Genomic DNA, 21,797 nt, shown 5'->3' on the forward strand with positions numbered 1-21,797 from the left:
TTTGAATGCAACGCGAAAGGAAAGGTATTCCTGGGTCTAGAAAGATCCGAACGGCGGAGGTGTGAGACAGTAAATGGGTTAATGGTCAATAAACGTGTAGAGGGAGACGGGGCTTTCGATGGGTAGAACAATTTGTCGATAGTTTGTCATTTATTCAAGCGAGCGGAGACGTAGCTGGGAACGCGTCCTTGGTCCTATTACCATCGAGCAAACTATGGTACCCTTAATACGCCCCAAGGTTGAGCCCCGCTGGTATAAAGACGTCCTTCCCGCGCGCGCAAGAAGTAAAAGCTGATTAACCATCGATCGATACCGTCTCTTCGCTTCCTCCTCCTTATTCAACTAACCGGCGTAACAAGTTGTATCTTCCCTTTCAATTTAAGGAATCTCTCGGTTATTGAATATATTTCATAAATTGCCTATTGAATATATCTCATAAATTGCCAGAAAAATACTTTATTTCGTCGCGCGCGACCCTAAGACGTTCCTAATGAGATGCTTCTCGTCTCTGCAAACTTCAAACGAAGAACGTCGAACGACATGCTTACAGGAAGGCATCTCGGATCAAACGAATTACTCGAAACGAAAATCGCTCGTATTTTTTTCCGTATAAATTTTCTTCGTTCTCTCGCGTGTTCTCGGAATTACCAAACAATAGTCCGACACGTTTATGAATATTGTATAAACTTTTGCAAGGCCTACGAGTAGTTTTATTGGAAACTATTTCAGGACAAAAAAAAACCTTATATTAGGTTGTCCCGAAAGTTTCTTTCGCTTTATTAATAAGTAATACATGCAGAATATTTTATTAAATTAGATCGTCTATTTATATAAACACGACCACATAAAATAATTGAGTGCAACTCACGAAAGAAACTCTCGGGACAATCTAATACAAACGCTCGTGTTATTTGAAAAAAAAACTAACGAGATTTTGTGCCGACTACATTTGAACGGGAAAATGTAGCGTTTCCAGAATGGAAATACAGAGGGTTCGAATGTCGGTCCTCGAACACGGGAAATGTTTGAGAGCTCGAGGCCTCGCTGCTATTGACTGGAAGGTGCCATTCCACCCCCGCGTTCTCTCTGTTTCCGGACGGGATTGCAAGAGGAAGAGTGGGAACGCGGGAGAGGAATCGCTGACGTCATACCGCGAGCCTGTATTGCGATTGTGCCGATAACGATTAAAGTCTAAGAGATTGTAGGAAATTATGCTCGAATGGGTCCATTCGACCGAATAAATGCAAGCATCGGGATCCATAAATATCGACGCATCCGTGATCGATAAAATTATCTCGCAACTACTTGGGTGAAAAGCAGCGTCGATTCTGAAATTATCATTCGACGCTACGTATTCCACGCAGTCTTTAATCAGTTTCGTGATTAATGTACGCAGCAGTAAGAGGAAAGACGAGGGGGTCGACTCGCGTTTTCCATCAAAGCATCACGTGTCCCAGAATTCCCAAGAACTCATAAACGACAATCAGATTATATCCCGTGGAATTAAGGTCAAGTTGAGTAAAGCATTAGAGGACCTCGAGCCCTTGCCACTTCCTGGATGGGGGTTGAAACAGGCCTGTTACTCGGCTGCCAATCGCCAGCCCGACCGCTCGATCCAATTACTCGACCTGTCTGTCGTACTCGAGAACACCGAGTTACTCTCCCGCGCGTTTGCACGTACAGTGTGTCGGAATATTATTCGAGGAACATTTCAGGTGCGAGACTCGACCACGAGCATGAAAAATAAACGAGGAACGTGACCGCGGTATGCATAATTCATCCCACGTATAAATATTTCGACCCGACTCGTGGGCTCTCTTCCGTGTAATTTAAAAGAAAAGTAGTTCAAGACCATTATTAAAAGGTGAAGTAATGTTCTTCGAGTTCCTCTTGCTCGTTATTATATTTCTCGAATCGAAACTGTTCGCGTTGAATGAAGTATGTTTAAGGAGACTACGTTTCTTTTTTATTCGGTTTATTAAATAAAATTGAGACATCGCGCAGACGAGTGTCGAGGTGAAATGTAATTGAAAATGTGTACAACAATTTATGGGAAACTAACGCGATCCACCGCAAAAAAGTTACTACGTGTCTCGAATAGCTTTCGGGGTCGTTTGATATTTTCTACCGAGTACCCATTCGGACGTGGAATGATATGCCGATAAAATACAGCTCTATCGGTCCTGTACGATCCAACTTTATAGACATTTTTGAGGTAGAATTTATATTCAGGTATTTACGGTCAGTCGCAAGAGTTTACGAATTCTTAACGAGTTGTAACAACTGGAAACTCCGTTCTGATTTTTATAGTTAAAGAAAAAAAAAAAAAAATGATTAATTAATTCATCGTCGATCGATCATAGCACACTCCGGTAGTGTACTTCGACGAGCATTGTCTCCATTGCGACGCTTCCTGTTTGCGGCAGAGTTTACGCCTTAAAGAGCTAATGTATCACGTTAGCTGCCTCGTAAAAATATAGACTGGAAGGAAGTGCATTTACAGCGTGCTTATTCTATACGTACATTTCCTCCTTATAGTTGAAAACCCCATATACCCGAAGTACCATCGTAAATTCTTTTCCACCCGGTAGGTACATCGTATATCGCTCGCCAGAATGTGGGTCATTTAAATTGATCGCGAAATTTCAACTCCCATAAAATCGCTCCCGTGCAGCGGATATATTACTGGCATGATCCAACTGGTGCTCCTACTGGGACTTTGAATTTTTTTTTTTTTTTTCTTCTTTTGCCTCTCGAGAGACGAGCTTTAAAAGCAATTTTTAACCGTAAATCAATTTTAACGTACAGATGCGCCGTCTCTCGAGAGGTAAATACCGAGTTCAACGTTACATTAAAATGAATTACTCGTAAATAAAATTGATCGTAACTCGCGGTGACTCGACCGTAAAATCGTCGTACCAGGATGCACGACATTACGCGAGAAAACGATTCGTAATAGTACAAATACACGAATCCACGATTATTCGACGAGTCGCAACTGTTCAGTTCCCGTCCTGCTCGTTTCGTCGCGAAACGATTCGCCGTTCGCGTGTGACTCGGTTCGTTCGTGCTCGTTCGAACCGCTGTTTACCCGTTTTTCCATAATTCGGCGTTCGTTATTTCGCTGGTGTAGCGGCACGAGTTCCGCCACGTCACGACGCGTTTATCGCGCGTGCTAGAGCCGTGACATTGAGACGCGAAGCGTGTAACAGCTCTTCCTACTTTCGTGAGCGTAAGAATAATCGACTGTAGAGCCAGCAGCGGTCGCTCGTTCCCGGGGCCACGTGTTGCTTCCACTTGCCTCGTGCCCCATCGGGCATTCTCGGTCCGTAAGCTCGGTTTCTAAGTAGAAAAGTTCGATTCGTGGCCAGACAGGGCGACGCGGCCTTCGAATGGCGGTACGGGTCACAGGGGTTGCCCTTTTCTTTTTTATTTAGCCCTCTTTGGATCTCGGGGATAATTGCACTGTTGTTTGTCGAAGTTCGAGGGAAGTGTTTTATCTCGAGACTGGCTAATTAGCAATCGGGCTTTGCTTCGGCGTTACTCTAATCGGGGCTTTGGTTACAATTTCATTGGGATTTGAGTAGTAGAAGGGGTTGCACCTCATTCCACTCAACCCTTTAAAGGATGATCTGGATTATACCAGACTGCATACTTTGATCGTTTGTTAGCTTTACCCATTTCCCTAATGTTCGCGGTTCGAAGTGGACCACCGCGAATATCCCAGGCCCTCTCCTTCTCTTTGCGATACACGGAGCTTTGTTGTTTGACGTTATTAATTTTATCCCCGAGTAGCGTGTCCGAGCTCGCTGACGTTTTCGCGCTTTAATTAACGATCCGACCCATCCGACCCGCGAATTCTTTTCATATCCGAGCCAGCCAACTGCGTACCTCGAGGTTTGTCGCCGAGCCAAACTTGGACGACAATTTTAAGACGCGTAAAACAATGCCCGCTTTATGGTCGGATCGGAGCTCGCGGCTAGACTCGCCTTCGAAAGAAGAACCGCCACTCGGAACGTTTCTGCGTATATCTAGGATTTACGTAATTGGCAACAATACGTCTGCAAGTCGAACGTCATCGAGGCGTGTATCAAACTCCCTGCCACTCGATCTCACTCGAATCAGTCGCTTTGCGTTGGTCCTTCCTAATCGAACTATTAATATCGTCGTACAACGGTCGATTAATATCGCTCGGGTGTGTACACGTACTCGTAACACCGGCAACAACGGTGTGCTCCGAGTCAATCGATTGTCCCGATAATATAGATTGGGTTCGGTGATTGGCAGTGTCTAATTTTAGACTTGCGGCGCGAGCTACATTCGGTTTTATACCTAAGAACCGATGGAATACGCGGATCGTGTATGACTTTAGGTTACTGGAATCGAACAGAGGTCCAGGGCTGAGCTCTTTCGACTTGTCAAACGTAAATTCAGATAATAATAAAGTTTTCGACTTTTTTTTTTTCTCGAGAAAATGCGCGCATTTCTTTCTTAGATATATTTTTGTATTTTTTGTATTAGTGATCGGTTTGCGATGCGGGGAGTAGAGTCGAACGCGTTCGGAAGATGCAAGTTCATTCTTGATTCGTTCAACGAATCTGTAATTAAGTAATGTCATTTATCTTCGTTACTCGGAATCGGTGTATCCGAATGAGAATTTTGTCCATCTGAGAGGGTTCTTCTTTGGAATATACAATTCCGAGCTGATTTTCATCAATTTTTTAATATCGTAACGATAGCCTCGCGCGGTCGAGTTTTTCTTGTCCTTTTTCCTATTCGAACGCAGCATCGATTACGAAGGCGAATATCGAAGAGCAACAGAGTAACATTCGGACGTAACATTCGGGCTTATCGGTCGAAAAGAATTGTACCTTCGGACCTAGCGACCGAGTTACTCCACTAGTACCCAGGAAACCCGTCGCTCGACGATCAATGGCAGTCGTACGGTTGTCGTATAGCACACCATTGCGTCGCAAAAAATAATAATCATATCCGCGGCTTATATAATCCCCTGCCGCGACCGACGGGTCGAATTCGATCGGCCATATTGGTGTCTCTTTCGGGCGACGCTCGTTGTATCGAGTGGAGAGAAGGGTCCCCGAGGTTCTCCCGACGATAATCGACTCTCGACGATGCACTGGGTGGTTGGGTGGGTGGGTGCTGTTACAGGGTCGCCGCGGATGTTGGGTCGCCTCGAAGAGGAAGAGGGAGTGGTAGCGCGAAAGAGGTGGCAGAAGGAGCCTTCTAGTCCCCTCCAGTCGTCCGAGCGTGTTATATACTGGCGTAGGAGTGAGGCTCGCGGGGCCGGAGAGGGGAGGGTTAGTTGGCTGACAAAGGGAGAGGAGAGGTGGCGGGGACAGGGACAAACGAGCCGCGACCGAGAAAACGACGCAAGAGCGCGCAGCTGCGCTTTTCTCGCGCGATATCGTTCTCCGTTCGTGGGAGTTAAAGAGATGGGGACATCTTTCGGTATGGATAAAAACATTCGTCTGACATTTAAATACGGAAAAGTTGCGACAATTAGTTCGACCAGTCGTTGTTTACATAGCGGCCAGACTCACCGTCCCTTTAGTCCGCGTATTTAAGATCGACGCTGCGAGGAAAATTGTAGCGGAAGGGGAATCGGCGGTGCGAAAGAGGTGGCAAAAGGAGCCTCCTATTTCCCCTCCACTCGTCCGAGCGACTGGCATCGAAGAGCGGCGGCGGTGCTCGAGTAGTCCGGGAGGGGGAGGGTTATTAGTTGGCCGACAGAGGGAGAGAGGTGAGGTGGCACGGACAGGGACAAACGGGCCGCGACCGAGAAAACGACGCAGGATCGCGCAGGTGCGCTTTTCTCGCGCGATGTCGTTCCGGTTCTCTCTGCGATCGAGAGAGCAAGCGAGAGAGCAGATCTCCGACAGCGCGAGATACTTTAAGGCGCGTTTACGCAGAGTCCAGACGCACTCGAGATCCTTTCCATCCGCGTATTATTTCCTTGCTCTCTTTTCTCGCTCCTTTCGAGCTTCGTTTCGTCGTGTCGCGACAGCGTGCCGCGGCTCGCGGTTTTTCGCGTTCGTTGCGTGTGCCACCGCTTTAGTAGCCCGCTTCCCGTCGATAGTCACGGTGTGTGTTGCGTACGTGCGCTTGTTTTGCTCGGCTCGCGATGACGAAAGTGACTCACGGACGAACCAGTGGCAGTGTGTGAGAAAACTCTTGTTCATTGGCAACGGCGCGGAGGTGTTCTAAGATTAAGTCGGCCCAGGTTCCGTCCACCTGGCAAAGGAGGCTGCTGTTTGCTCTTTATCTCTCCGCCGTTCCCCTCCTCCCCTTTTTATCTTGTTCCTTCGAGTCTCTGCTTCCTCTTTCATTCTTGCCAATTTGTTTCCCTGCGTCAGACTTGGACAGGTTTATTCGAATAACGGATGACGCGAATTCGACGCGGAGCTGTTATAGATTCTTCGATCGAATCGAATATTTCAAGTTTCCTGAACGTTTTCGACTTTTCTTTTTTCTTTTTTTCTTTTTTCGAGAAAATGCGCGCATTTCTTTTTTAGACATTTCGAGCGATCGGTTTGCGATTCGGGGAGTAGAGTCGAACACGTTCGGCGGATGAGAAGTTCATTCTTGATTCGTTCAAAGAATCTGTAATTAAGTAATGTCATTTATCTTCGTTACTCGGAATTGGTGTATCCGAATGACAATTTTGCCCATGTGAGAGGGTTCTTCTTTGGAATATACAATTCCGACCTGATTTTCATCAATTTTTTTAACATCGTAACGATAGCCTCGCGTGGTCGAGTTTTCCTTGTCCTTTTTCCTATTCGAACGCAGCATCGATTACGCAGGTGAATATCGACGAGCAACAGAGTCCAAGTGACGCCACACCAAACACGTATGATACATCCACGTTAAAACACGTTTTGGGGTTTAGATTTGCTTGAAATTTACGATTCGAAACTATCGAAGAAATAAGATAATCCGAAGTAAAGGAACACTTATGTCTGACGAGTTCACATCGTCCTACTTTGATAGTTTCGAAGATTACCCGTTGTATGTTCCGTAAACGGTTGTTCGAAATCGATAACCATAAATAATAAATGACTGTTTGCGACTACACATCCAATGGCTGAAATCGTTAAACGCGAGTAACAAATACAACAAACGGCCTCTATGAAATCTCGCGAATTTTTGGAATCGGTCGAAACGACCATCCGTAAGCCAATCGTTGAATTAGCTTTGATCGAACCGAAGAATGCGCAGGGATATCGTTGGCATGGGTATAAAAAGTAAAAAGCACACGTGTGCGAATACCAGGTGGCGTGTGGCTTTACTCTCTCCCGGGATCGATCGAAATTCAGGGACGTCGGTGCGCCGCGCATTCAATAATTACCGCTAATTATATTTCGCGCGAAGGTCGGCCACGGAAACTGTTGAAAGCGGCATTGTTTAACGCGATTCGAGCCTCGTACGTATCCATCTTTCGCGTAATCGATCGTTCCCGATGTGACCTATATCGCACCCGGGAGGATCGAGCTCTCTTCTATTAGGGGTGGCCCAGAAAATATCGCGCGTTTTAGTCGCTTCGCTTCCTGGATTATTTTTAGTATCCTTCTGGGGGACGCGCACGTTAATGCATTGTTGGCAGAGTTGGGGTGTTGTTTAAATAAATCCTTGGAAAAAAAAAAAAATACACCGTTGATCTTTTCTGTTTGAAATTATTCGTCACTCGGTCGACATTCTCCGAACAAAGCGTTTAATTATTATCTGGAATCGAAATTCTACTTTCGCGTGGTATTTATTGGGTTGTCTGGAAAGTCCATGCCGATTTTTAGTAGGCGGTACAGGTCTAGAATATATCGGAATGGTTGAAAACGAATAACACGTGGACATCCCTTAAAAGGTGGACAAATTGTGGAACAAAATAATTACATATATAATTCAATAAATATATATATCGAAATTCGAACGTGTCTGTATGTTTCTGAAAAATTGCCACGAACTTTCTGGACGACCCAATATTATCCGAGTAAACGTTTCCTCGACCTCGACCCGTTTAAAAATAATCAGGAACTAAACGGTATTTTCTGTGACACTCTGCTACGACAGAAAACGATCGAAGTTGCTTTCAAACTCCTCGCGGTGGAAACGATCGAACAGTATCGCCTTTCCAAGCACAAAATTCCAAGAAACAGTAACGACACGCTTGCGGACACTTGCAAGCCTACTAATAAAAAAAAAAAAAAAAAAAAAAAAAAAAAAAAAAAAAAAAAAAAAAAACGCTCGTTTCTAGATATATCTCGTTCGCGTTTGCTCGATCCAGGAATTCCTTTGAAATTCCTCCGATCGGTTTGCTCCCTCCTATTATAGAATCGATGGAAATGCAGAAAGGACACTTAAAGACTCAAAAGTGTACGGTAAATAGGGACAGGGTAAATCCTATATGTACAGGATAAAGGAGTTAAACGTAACGGAGAAATTTTATTTAAACGATTCCTATATACAAATTAGTTGTATAGATCGAGAAGTAAATCCGTCCCGACGCGCAGTCTCTTTCGTTTAACGTTACAGAGATATCGCAACCGTGTCTTCTAGGAGTCACCAAGGGAGCTCATTTATGGCGACACGTTTTTCTTGTTGGCCCACAGCGAGCTCCCTCCGTCCCCCATCCGCGGTTTAAGGTCGCGAGACACAGACGAGACGTCCGCGGCGAGATATCCGAAGTAGGTATCCCTAGACGCGACACGAATGGTCCAAATAACCCTGGGCTTTTTCGCAACCCCGAACGTTTGGGAGACAGCCACCGCGTCGGTCGTGTGTGTGCCACTTCTTCCATCTCTGTGTATCCTCCTTGTTTCGAGGTTAGGTGGGCAACACGCATTTACGCCGTGGCCCAGCGCCACGCAGCTTGGCACAGCTTTTTCGGCCATCGTTGTGTAACGCGTTTCGTCTACGTGTTGGCCCAGCCGGATGCTCCCAGCGCTTTACAAGCGCGATGTCGTATCGTCTGGCTAGTCGCGGCTAGTTCGCTTCGCGAGGTCCGAGACGTCGGACATTTCTTTCTTTTTTCCTCGTCGTTGGTCCGGTGTACGCGACGCGCAGAGTTCACTTTCGGTTCGATAACAGTGTCGGGCGAGTCGAAACGAACGACGGACTCTCTCCGCGGCGCGATTCTTGAAACGAGAGGCGACGTATCGGTTGCCCAGCAGTGCTCGCTGCAACTCGAGACGGTCGCGGTCGAGAGGATCTTGTTAAGGACCGTGGTGTACGGGCGTCGAATCGTGCGGTTTTCGCAGCCCAGTGCTCGAGATGTATCTGGGACTAGAATCGATTCCTTCGAAACCGTCGTGTTCCCTGGCTCTCGGTCGATCGTAGATTGACGGTTAGAAAAGCTGATCGAGATTCCTCGGGAACTATGCCACCTTTCAGTGAGTTGCTTCCGCCGACTATGCTTCCATTCTGTCGTTGACTATGGAAGAATCTGAAAGCGCAGGACGCTAGGAAGACCGAGTACATACATATTTGGGTACTCTGTCAGCTCCCAGTCAGTTTCCAATCAAATTTTCCCTTTTATTTTCGAGAGAAATCGGTTCCAATTATATATCGTCGGATTCATTTACGTGTGACGAATCGACCAGTCACGAGATCCATCCCAGTGCCAAGATTAAGTCGTAGTCGTTCGTTGCATTTGCATTCCAGGCAGCCTGTCTCATTGCCTCTTCGACGCTGACACATCACTGTCAGCTCCTCGCGATCCGAATACATCATTAAAACAACGTCACCGGTCGGAAGATCCATTCCGTCTTCTCTCCGCATTGTACCATTAGAGTGGAACGCAGAATCGATCGTTAAGCTCGTTTAGCGGCAAAGTGGTCCAATTACAACCGCTACCCGCTCACTGTGAGCTTTTTACCTCGTCTGAAAACCACGTTGATCGCTCCGTTGAATTTTTCTCGCCGTCGTTCCCTTTTTTTGGGTCACGCTGTACACGCGCAGCATTATTCTCCCGTTTTCTTGGCGGATTTACGACCTCCTCGGGTCTTCCGTATCAGTCGCTACTCGATAACATGCTCCACATTCGTTTCCTTGTTTCCTCCAGTACAAGGTTTCTCAAACAGCGATCGGTAAGCTCTCGGAGGAAATGGAGAAGCGTAACTTTAGAGCCGAATAAGAGTAAGAGACTCCATCTTTCTCAGAGTGATTTTATTCGACTCTAGTCGGTAGGTTGCAATTCGTCCGGACTTCTCACGTCGAAGAACGAGCTTTTTACCGCTAAAAAACCAAATAATCACGTAGTCACCCTCAATCGACCGCGACACGCACGATAGAGGAACAGCAATTGCCTGCGCATGTTTTCTTCCATTTGTCTTTCTATCTTCGTACGCAGTCGACACGCATTATGGGAGCCTGATTTGGCACGCGCATCAGGCACTAGTTTCTGGTGCAATTTCCTCGACTCTATCTCGCAAAGACTATTCCTCGAGTTAATTTTTCACCGACAACAGACCGTCCATATATTAAGTTGTCCGAAAAGTTTCTTTCGCTTTATTAATAAGTAATACATGCACAATATTAATATTTTATGTTTTATGTTACATTACCGAATTCTGCACGATTCATTTTGCTCCATTATTGTTACAACATGAATATATTCATGTATATCTATGAAATTAGATTGTCTATTTATATAAACACGACCACATCAAATAATCGAGTGCAACTCGCGAAAGAAACTTTCGTCCAAGTTAAACTTCGAATAGCACACCTTTCGTTGCTGGGTAATGCTCGAGCGAGATTCGACTATGCAAACAACAACAGGAATAACGTTATAAATAGCAATTCGGTTGCTTGCCGCCGAACCACCTCCATCGCCGCTAAAAATAGCGATTCGCACAGGAAACCTTTTTCTCTTTCGATAAATTCAGAAGAAAGTTTCGAATCGTCGATAATTTCTTCGACGTTGTTAGCTCTTCATTTTTCGAGGTAGAGTCGAGTCGAGACATTTAGATCGTGTACCTATATGGACTCATCGTAGAGGGTGGATTCATGGTGTTCAAATCGAGGACTCGGAGTTTCTACCTAACCTAGAATTATAAATAATCGAACGGCACGAATTTAAAGGCACGGACTTAATTTCTACACCAAATGTACAAGCATCTCTATTAATAATATGTCTAGTAGAAAGACCCCGGTATACATGCGTGGATTGTGTAACAGAGAGTCGAGATAGAGCGAGAGTGCAGCGCCGTTTCGGTTTCGGCCGCTGTGCTGCAGCTCTACAACCGCATCGTAGCTCGCTGCAACTCGCTACAGCACTGTGACTCTAGTCGTCATCTAGTCGCCGCGCGTACCGTGTCTGTATTCTATCTCCAGTGTTTTCCGTTGAATTCTCGTGCGTGTGTTCTCTCCTTGCATCGTATCCATTAATCGAGATCTCTCTTTTTCGATCCGTTCCGCCGTTTGTCCTCTCGAGTTAGGTTTCCATCGCGCCACGTGTCAATCGAAACGATCCTGTTCGAAAATTCCACGCTCTTGACTCGTATTATTCGGTGGTATCGAGCGTATAGAAAACTTTGTTTCGAATCAAACGATCGAGACTCTGTATACCTTTAGTTCCCTCGAGTCTTCTGTGTGTGCACGGGTTTCGAAAGAGGCGCGTCTCTTCTTTCGCAACAAGTCGAGCGACTTTATTCTTACCCACTTCTAGTTGTGTTCGCTGTGGCCAGTCAAGGTCGCACGGACGATCGTAGGAACTGTTGTTGCTCAAGCCACGAAAACTGATAGAGAAGAGAAATATATACCTCGCGTTTCGACGTTGGAAAATCGAGTATAAATATCGTTCCCGGTTGTCGTCGCGTTATCACTCACGTGCGCGCGCGCGCGCATCGTGCCCGATGCACGCGTTATACAACATGCTCGGAATGTGCAGCGTAAATATAAGTGGGGTTCCAGTGGCGTAACGATCGAATCTAGGGCCCAGCTGAAATACAGGGTGTCCCAAAAATGTTGTAACACGTTGAAAGGGGTGGTTCGGGAGGTGATTTGAAACAACTTTTTCCTTAGCGAGAATGTTGTCCGAGGCTTCGTTGAGGAGATATCAACGGAAAACACCGACCAATCACAGCGCGCGTATATCGTTGGAGCGGCCGCGGTAGCGAAGACTACGAGCTAAGCGGCCGCGTCCAATGTCCTTCGATGCACGTCGAGTCGCTTGTTCGCGTACAAGCGCGGCCGCTTAGCTCGTAGTCTTCGCTACCACGGCCGCTCCAACGGTATCCGCGCGCTCTGATTGGTCAGTGTTTTTCGTTAATATCTCCTCAACGAAGCCTCGGACAACATTCTCGCTAAGGAAAAAGTTGTTTCAAATCACCTCCCGAACCACCCCTTTCAACGTGTTACAACATTTTTGGGACACCCTGTATACAGTGGCACCCATTTAGAGAAAAGACTTTGTTCGTCGGACAACCTCGTCGAATTTTATTCGAGCGGATAGACGACGAGTATAACCAACTCTCGTTTGCCCATCTTTACCAGATTCTGTATTGAATTCCTGCACACGGCCGTCTTCAAGGTCGTAATTGTGTAACGACGTTCGGAGACGCGGTCTGCTCGGCAGACATAGCGTGAATTGCAGTTGTCGCTCGTGGCCGGTAGTGATGTCCGACAGCGGTCAAACGGCGTCGCGAGAAATCGCTCGTTTTCCCTGAGTTTCTTTCGTACGCTTCGGTTTTATCTCACGGCCGTCCACGGTCGATCTCTCTCCATTATGTAACTCGATCGTCGCTGTAATTGACTCGAGTTTATTAATCGATCCACGGTCTCTTCGGGGATACAGACGAACATTTTCGAGACTCGGAACGATTGCATAATGCGCGTGAATCGTAATTCACCACGTCGGTAACGTCGGCCGACTGCGTCCAACGGTTCGGATATGGTCCATTCCGTTCCTCGATTTGACGTGCATCGTGCAAAGTGCGGTATTCCGTCGTTTGTGATCGTAAAATAAAAGTATTTCAATGATTTTTATTTTCGTTCGAAGTAAGGTTGGAACCACCGAAATCTCGAGTCGCGATTGTGCAATAACCTGTGTCTGTATCGTAGCTGCACTCTACCTGCTGCACTCTTGAGTGCATCGTCTCGTGTTTCGACGTTTTCGACTGGAAATTTTAATGCCCGGTAATCGTCTGTGCGCCGAACATAAATAATCGTGACCGTTGAACCGTGAGATACATTCGAACGGGAAATATAAAAACGAGATAAATCGTTTATTAATGGTAAATAAATGAGAAGCGCGAAAAGATTGATTGCACGTGGTAACGCGTGACGTAATCCGACGCAGACCGACTAAACACGTGTACAGGCGTGACTTATCGATAGTTAACGATTCAAGCGATTTAAGCAATTTCAATAATCGAACTTGACTCGCGCATGCGACGTCGGGAAATGTCGTTGAATCGATTTTCATTTTTTTTTCTTTTTTTTTCTTTTTTTTTCTTTTTTCTTTTTGCGAAAACAAGGTTTTTAATTAGACGCGTTCAGGTGTTATATTGGGTGTAACTAACGAGCGCGTCCCGACGCCAGGAAGTCGCAGCGCCCGAGAACAGTCGCCTATTATTAGAAACGTCTCTTCTCCTCGTTCCACTCTCTTTAACCCGTCGGGCGCGTCGTGACTTTCGGATTTCTCTACTCGAAAATTCAATAGTATAAATAAAAATGAATCTAAATAGTCGAAACAAAGAACTCGGGCGGTTGAAGTGCGCGAGGGTTGCAGCTAAAGATACCGTTTCGTAATGTAACCTTAATAGTGGGATGATTATAAGGGGTTATGAGGGGGGAGGGGTGCAAACCGTACAGCGAAGGAAGGCAACACGAGAAACAGAGCAAACGAGAGAAAGTGTGCACGAACGAGAGAGCTAAACGGAAGCGAGCCAATATGAGATTACAGGGCAGTTGGGGCTCGTGCCAGATGCGCGTTTACACGGGCCGTGAATGCTGTAAATGCACTATCTGGTACGACATCTCTCCTGTCGCCGCCACCAGTAACACCGAGCTGCTGCTTTTCGGCGGTGCGACGTAAAAAAAAAAAAAAAAAGTAGAGTTTTTGATTACACTTCGAGCCAATTTTCAACCATTCGAGCCACAGGTCACCGTTGCTCTCTAAAGTTATTAATCCGATTCGCCATTATTCGGGATTCCTTTCTGTGTCGCGCCGATTATTCACGGTGGCTCGAAGAGATAAACGTCGTAATGGAACCGTAGCATATTAAAGTTCTTTAAATGATCTGCGATTTTCGTTGACACGTTCGCAGCCCCTCGTCCTCGCGAGTTTCGTTGGAACGAATAACAGCGAATTCGATTGCGATAACTTCATTCCTGGCGTGTTGATAATTCCACGGGCAGCGAACGTGTTAAGGTCGATTTATAATATCCGCACAGACCCGAAACGGTTCCGTGTCGACACAGACACGAGTGTTTCTATTATACATACGTTCGTCGATCGGTGGTACCGATCAGTCAGTTAACAGAAAGCGTTTCGTAAAAGGCACGTAATAGCGCGAATAGGAAAAATGTTTTCACATTTAAGTATGCGAGATTTTGTCTGAACCGGAACATATGCATATTGTCAGCGCCGACGCCCGATAAAGTATTCTTCGCAAGAATGTCGGATGGCCGGACCGATGTCGGTAGGTGTCTGTGCTGATACGATACGACATATGTATAAACACCTATGTACAAATTGCATTATAGAATACTTTTCTGATCGGTGCTGAACGGATACGTTCCGGGAATGCGCGGATAGTTTAAATCGACCTTTAATCGGTTGCCCTAGACACTGGTACTTGTGCGAAAGAAAAGTTGCGATTTGCAATGGAAAACTCCCGTCGTTTTCCGAGGGCTAATTACCTTAATCGTCGTAAAAAGAATGAAGAATGGGGTGGCTCGTGTATAAAACGGGAGGCTAGCCCGACGACGATACCGCGATGATCAACGAGGGTGCAGATCGCGTGTGTTTGTAAGTTCGCGTCTCTATCCTCGTCTCTGTATCATCCCAGCAGAAAAATCCACACGTCGACGAGCGAGACATCCGACCTGTCATTGAAAAACGTTACGGAGACGCAATGTCACGTTGCGTCACGTACAAGGAACAATTGGATACGCGAAGAACACGGATCGCTTTACGTCCATAAAGTGTATCGTGTTCTGTTCCGGTATCGTGTAATGCCATACGAACTAGCGTGTCATCCGATCATCCGTTGCACGGTGGAATCTGTTTATTCGAACGACCCGTGAAATCGCAGATCGACGATTCTTAAATAATTCAAATCCACGGGACGGCTTGCAGAGAAAAAGCCTCCCACGGATGTTAATTTCGAGTAGCTAGTAGTCTTTTTACTACCCCGGGGCAAATATACATTAATAAAAGCGTATCGCAACGGATCATTCGAAAATTGCTTACGATAGAATTGTTTACGATAGAATTAGCAGCGTCAATAGCTTGTAGTAATACCTTGTTGACTTATAGTAATGTTAATACGTTCTCTCGAGCTGTACGATAACAAGATTCTTACAGTAAATATTAATTTCGAAATCCTGCGGTAAATCCTTAGTAAAATTGACCGATGCACCTGGTAGTAGTCCAAGATTAAAGATCCTCCAATCCCACAGCGCAGATCGTACCAGATTGCACGTGTCCGAGTGTGTGTGTGTGTGTGCGTGTACCAGCTAGTTAAAATTGGATCGTAGTACGAGATTGCGAAATTCTAATCTAAAACTAGAGTGTAGAGCACCCGCTGTAGAAATCGCGAAACACGTGCAAAAGTTATCCCAAGCATAACCGTTTGCGATTTTATTTATAATAGGACAAACCTGCACGATTCGTTAGAATACGACCTTACTTAACATTCCAAGCTTTGCAGGCCATCGACCTCGAAATACATAATAATTTGGAACACGAGAATAATCTCGAAATCGTCCCTGCGAATGCAAGAATGTAATCTTCGTAAATACTCGAATTACACGCACAAATGTATCTTGCTACGTTTTCACGAAGCTACACGTTTGAATAAAATTGACATCGTTGTAAATCGAATACGAGAACGACCCGTGTATCGAGAGAAGGCTACAGAAAAAAATATACATTCTTATATAAACAAGAATTCCGTCCGTCTCTGATGTCGTACGATACTCAAGATGGCCGAGGACGAAGCAAAACAAAATAGAAGAAAGGTACACAGCAATGTCGGTAGTAGGTAAATAGTAATGTACACGCTCGCACAATATCTACGACGCAAGCACGAGAAATGGAAAACCTGCGTTTTGTCGCGTTAAATTTAAGGTGTCGCTCTAAAAAAAAAGCGTTAACGAGCAGTAGTACAACTAAAAGTAGTACAACTAAAAGTTCCCCGTTAGAAATTTCTGGCTGTGCACCACTGTCATCGAGTCACGCGAAAATCGACGCAGGATTCTTTCTGGACGCTCCCAGCGTGTTGTTTTTTTTTTCTGCTGTTCGTAACGTAAACACATGCGTTGTTGGAATGCTGGATTTCTCGAGATAGCCTCGCGTTGAAAAAAGAATCGGTCGAGTTCGCTTACGGTCGTGGTGTACACGCTAGAGCCTTCGTTCTCCGTTGAAAAACCTGTATCGCTGAAATAATATCGTAGTTTTCAGTGGTATTCAAAGTGCTCTATAAGAATGTTTCGTAATCGATAGAAATCTAAGCGACGAACAGTTTCTCGTGTTAATCGCGTCCACAGATGGCACCACGTACGCCGATGCGCCCTTATCGCAATTATTCGCGTTTTCGCGGGAACGAAAACAACGGGCGTGCATTTTTCTCGCATATAACCTCACATCCAGCCGTCGTCTTTACGCCTTGGTAACAGAGACGAAGCGAGGGAAGTTACTTGGATTCCGATGCTGATCGTGGACAATCTTTCAAGTCCCTTAAATAACGCATCGATTCGATCATTTTCCAGCCTCGTCGACATCGTCTTTCACCACGGCATCGTTGTAATTGTAATGACAATAAATATCATTCTTGTACATCCCTCCCATCATTTCATTCCGTACCGTCGTCTGCGAAAGTAGCTTCACTTATTTTTTTTTTTTTTCTTTTACTTTATTCGCAATGTGCAGTTTCTAGCACGAATAAATTAGCTCATTGCCAATGTCACTTGGAAGTTCGGTATTATCGATATTGGAGAAGTTTAATATAGAGACGAAGTTAAATCGTCGGAGGGGGCATGGTAGGGGCCGATAGACGGGGTACAAACTCTCAGAATACTTGGGTTAAAAATAATCAGCTCTCACTGGGATGGTCAGAAATTCGGGAGCAAGGTCGATCGATAGCGCCGCGACTTCCTAAACATATGCACAAATATTCGGCTCGTATCGCGAGCGTTTTAATTAACCTACCAGATAAATTCTTGATACGTAATTTCAAATTAATTTTTTAAAACTGCAATTTATTAACGAGTTATAAAAACCGTCAAGAATTTAGACAAGACATTATTGCGTCGCGTTGTTCGTAAAATATTGTTTGCGCCGAGTAACTCGGTTGCAGAAAGTCACGGGAATTAGATAAATAATCCGAAGGGGACACAGTTTATTTTAATCATCGCGCGAGCGTCAAGTTACATTTCACTTTGTAATGGTGTTACTAAAAATACCACGTCCGCAACACCATGCGAGATTTTATGTAAATGAGCCGGACGGTAAGAGCGATTGTACTTCTTAAATATATACGTGTATATTTTTTTATACGAAATATCTGCGTCGTCATCGAAACCAAGGACGAGCCATGACGTATCGTATCGAATCCCCGATACCAGGAAGGAACTATTAATCGCACTCGCACCGAACAAGATGACGTGTCACGCGGAAGAAGGAGGAACCAAGAACGTGGAAAACCTTGGGCGAAACATTTTTGCGATTGGCATGTTGGCAGTGTGGTTAGCTGGTTGTGTGGTTAAATCGTATACACGACCGCTATCGGCACTGCAATTATATGCCGATCGCGGATCTACGATCAAAATCTACGATCAAAATCTACGATCAGAGACCAGATCACCGAGAGTCACGAAACTCGACAAACTTCGAATAAAGAATGTTACCGCTTAAAATGACACCGAATTTGTAAAGAACGTAAACTATCCCGAAGAGGACTGGCAATTATTATTGCGGCCGAAACGTCGTTAGAAAATTATTGAAATTCGTAGAAAGAAACGTTCGAAATATCTAACATATTGATTTCATAATGAAATTTACAATACAAGAGCAAAACTAGATGATACGTTTTCATTGCAAAATACAAGCTTACATCGACTAATATTCGCCTTTTCCTTCTGTTGCAGGTCTGCCTACGTATCGTTCGGAGGACTGCTGATGAGGTTACAGGGTGACGCAAACAACCTACACGGTTTCGAGATCGATCAGCATATGTACCTACTCATGAAGAAACTCGCGTTCTAACTGCGTCGCGCGTCGCAGCGTGACTTAGAAAACTTCTATTTTAAATTATTTTTCTTTTTAGATTTGCGAGTAGTTGAATATTGAGACAACTTCAGAGAAATACGACGATTCGACGCACTCCTCAGACATTACTGCCGCAGTCGTTTCTAAGACTGATTAATAAAGATATTTTTCCATGTTGATATCTAATTCCGACTTATTTGGTGTACAAATATATAAATATATAATGTATATATTGTGTATTTGTATGCTGACATATATTATTAATACATGATGTATGTATTATGCATTTATATGTGAATGTATAACATAAGATGTATATAAATATAGAGCACAACGATTCCCCCTCAGCTTCCTCTTCCTCAGGGATGCGCCCAAGTATTTTAAAGGTTGATCATTTTATAAAATATAGGAAACAATAGGTGAAATGGAACAGTAGCTACTACATTATTTTTATTTTCAGAAGCACCAATGAGCACACGCATCCCTTGCCTTGCTACGGTCCTGTCTCCTCCTCCTACAAGTACAAACGAGTTCCTAGTTTCATACTATGTGCTGCAGTCGACCTAGCTGAATTGGTGAAAATCTAAACGAAATTTTCCTATGCACCTTGTTCGACGTAATTTCTTCCCTTGGCGTCAGAACGGGAAATTCCCCGAGCAATCAGTCGACTGCATTGCGGATTATCGACTGCATTCGATAACTAAATGGAAATGGTAAATGGTTGGATACGTTATTAAATTTTATAGAACCAAGTAGTAGTTACGTAGTCGCTTTTCAGAAACCGATGCAAACCCTGAGATTTCGTTTCAACAATAAATATACTTGATATGTTTCAAATAGCATTGAAGCGTGCAGGTCGAATATTAGAATATAGTTCCTTGCGTTGCGCGCGTGAAACGCCATTTTGGAGAACGCAGCCAAAGGCGAAGTAAGCGATCCAATTCATAGAAGCGAACGTTAGGCATCGCCAGAAGGGGAAGAACCAAGAGCTAATTTATGTAATTAAACTCGCGGTATGCCTGACCTTGTACAGCTAAATGTGAGTCGATCGAGGCTGGCTCGAACAATGTGGCATAAGTGCACTTGGCGTGGGCTCGTCCACATCGCCAACATGGCGGTGGATTGCATAACGCATTGCTCTGCAACATGGCTGCCCACTTAATAAGGGTCTGATCCTAAATAGATTGGCCCAATGACATGTAATTCGTTTTTATTTGGCCGCCCGTGGTAGGTTGCGCAACGTTTACAACCGCCAGCGACCAATGGAGACTGAGAGAAATCGATAATCGTAGGCTAGGAAAGTACTGCCAGCTCTCGGTGTCGCCGTGAAGTTATACTTTACGCTCTGCACTTGGATAAATTGAACGCTACTCACCGTATCCTTTTATTTAGTTCTTGACGATACTACAGAAGTCGGATACAATTTTTTTTTTTAAATTTTGATATTGGAGTAATACAATGATTTCGTTTCTGAAGTGATTTATTATACTATTAACCGATTAGAAAAATTGTATAAATTAGGACAATCGATATTTACAAGCGTGTGGAATTGATGCTGCAACGACAAAAGGCAAAAAGCCTCCATCGACGTTTCTCTTTAACTTCTAGATTAACAATATATGGTTAAACGATGACACGTAACGTTTACAATCGATTTCAAACGTTTCGTTAGAAAGTATTGAGTTTCGTGGTGATAATGACTCTTATACACTGATCAAATGCAGTGCAAACAGCCAGTCCTTGTTTGTCCGGGCTCCAGTCCAAAGAACTAACGGGTTGGGACGAAAGAGTAGTATTTTGTAGAAGACTTAGATTACCCACGACTCCGTGTTCTATACCGTCGGCGTCCGCGACTTTTCTTTTTTCTGGATAATTGCTAAAATAATAACATAAGATAAGATACTTGTCTGGTAAAGTAATCACGATAAAAAAATATATAGGTTATATTTACTATTTCCACAGGCAAAGACTTCCTCCTCCGCCACAAGTAACAAATATTTCGCGATTTTGCGGCAAATGTCTGACCAACCATACTGTTGAATTATGTGCCTGCAAATAATATCGTAAAATTCTAACCTCAAAGTCAAATATCGAATTTTGTTTTTACAATTTATCATTGTACCTTTTCGGTAAGATACGAGAACCCCTTTTTAGGGTGTTGTGTCTTTAAATCGAATAAGTAAAACTTCGATTCCAAAGTGGTCACTACTAATTTATTCATTGGAATATCTTTCCTATCAAATTCCAGACTACAAATACCATTTTTAAGATTACTCTCCCACAGAACAGACATTGCTTTTAAATCGAACATTTTTACATCTCCATTGTCGTAACCAGCAGCTACAATTCTTTCCTCGGAATTGTATGAATTTCCAAACGTAACTGCCCAACAATCTCTACGTGCTTCACCTTCCTTAGGTTCCATTACAGCTACCGGACGTCCTTTCTGTCTAGGATCCCAAACTTTAACACTTCCATCTCTGGAACCGGTTACTAATTCAGGTGCACCGCATCCAATGCTCTGTCCAGCTACACCATCAATACTATTTATGATCTCATTGTGAGCATTGGTGGTATAAATTGGTATAGAAGGATCTTCAAGATTGTAGATATTTAGTTTACCCTAATAAAGGTGGCTTTAAGTCTTCTGAATACAAGAACAACAACTCGTTAAAATAAGTTTATCGGCTCATACAATTTTGATAAACTTTTGATAACCGTCAAGTCAAATATTTGTACTTATACCTGAAAGTCACCAGCCGCCAGGTATCTGTCTTTTAAACTGGAGGCTCTAAAAGTTCCACATTTCACTGGTTGTGATCGTTCGATGTCTTTAATGAGTTTTAACTCTCCATTAGACACTTCATAAATTTGTATGATACCGCTACCACGCGGTCGCGAACCCATTACCACAAACTTCGCACTGCACGGTATCCATTTTGTATCAAATAAGGAGTAATTTACTGATTTCTCAATGTGACAAATTATCTGAGGTTTCTCGAGTTTCTCCATGCTTCTCAAAATTAACTTTCCAACCCAACGATCCGATTTGTAGACGAAATTTGTGGCGTGACTGTGACAACCCGTTTGAAGTATCAGTAAACAAATCTGCCTACCATCTACCGTGAGGTATTCAAAAACAGCATCGCGGTAGATTCGAGAAATTAATTTTGTCGTTCGCAAAAAAATACAAATTTTAATAAATCTTCACGCGACAATGATACACAAGTGATTTAATGATACATAAGTTATAAATCTACTCCAATAATTTGTCTATACCTGCTCGTAATATTTTCTTAACCTTTTTATATTATCTTTATAACAATTTCTGTTGAATTGCACATTG

At 44.1% G+C, this 21,797-nt stretch overlaps 3 protein-coding genes and 1 long non-coding RNA gene across 6 annotated transcripts in view; 3 read left to right on the plus strand and 1 right to left on the minus strand.

Moving 5' to 3' along the window:
• LOC128879335 (DNA-directed RNA polymerases I, II, and III subunit RPABC3) overlaps positions 1-18,630 on the plus strand; it is a 52,302-nt gene extending 33,672 nt beyond the window's left edge. For 2 of the 3 annotated variants that reach the window (XM_054128389.1, XM_054128392.1), the window contains exon 4: positions 18,331-18,630. In XM_054128389.1, the coding sequence (XP_053984364.1) occupies positions 18,331-18,448 (118 nt within the window). In that variant the 3' untranslated portion in view covers positions 18,449-18,630. The remainder of the gene's footprint in view (positions 1-18,330) is intronic. The other variant, XM_054128390.1, reaches the window with a different exon arrangement.
• Positions 4,768-8,175, plus strand: LOC128879329 (uncharacterized). The gene is made up of 2 exons (XM_054128384.1): positions 4,768-5,469; positions 5,549-8,175. Exons 1-2 carry the CDS (start codon positions 5,133-5,135, stop codon positions 6,223-6,225), a joined length of 1,014 nt encoding a protein of 337 aa, XP_053984359.1. The 5' UTR covers positions 4,768-5,132; the 3' UTR covers positions 6,226-8,175.
• Positions 8,221-17,020, plus strand: LOC128879341 (uncharacterized). The gene is made up of 2 exons (XR_008457605.1): positions 8,221-9,404; positions 12,511-17,020. It is a non-coding gene; the product is annotated as an uncharacterized LOC128879341 (long non-coding RNA).
• Positions 18,631-18,937: 307 nt separating the features above from the next.
• On the minus strand, positions 18,938-21,758 carry LOC128879328 (dynein axonemal assembly factor 10). Its single transcript, XM_054128383.1, has 4 exons — positions 21,197-21,758; positions 20,574-21,074; positions 20,403-20,500; positions 18,938-20,327 (listed from the first exon to the last, which is right to left on the minus strand). The coding sequence occupies exons 1-4, from the start codon at positions 21,461-21,463 to the stop codon at positions 20,120-20,122; spliced, it is 1,074 nt and encodes a 357-aa protein (XP_053984358.1). The 5' UTR covers positions 21,464-21,758; the 3' UTR covers positions 18,938-20,119.
• Positions 21,759-21,797: the final 39 nt, after the last annotated feature.

The sequence above is a fragment of the Hylaeus volcanicus genome, chromosome 7 (genome assembly GCF_026283585.1).
Source record: "Hylaeus volcanicus isolate JK05 chromosome 7, UHH_iyHylVolc1.0_haploid, whole genome shotgun sequence".
NCBI classification, from domain to species: domain Eukaryota; kingdom Metazoa; phylum Arthropoda; class Insecta; order Hymenoptera; family Colletidae; genus Hylaeus; species Hylaeus volcanicus.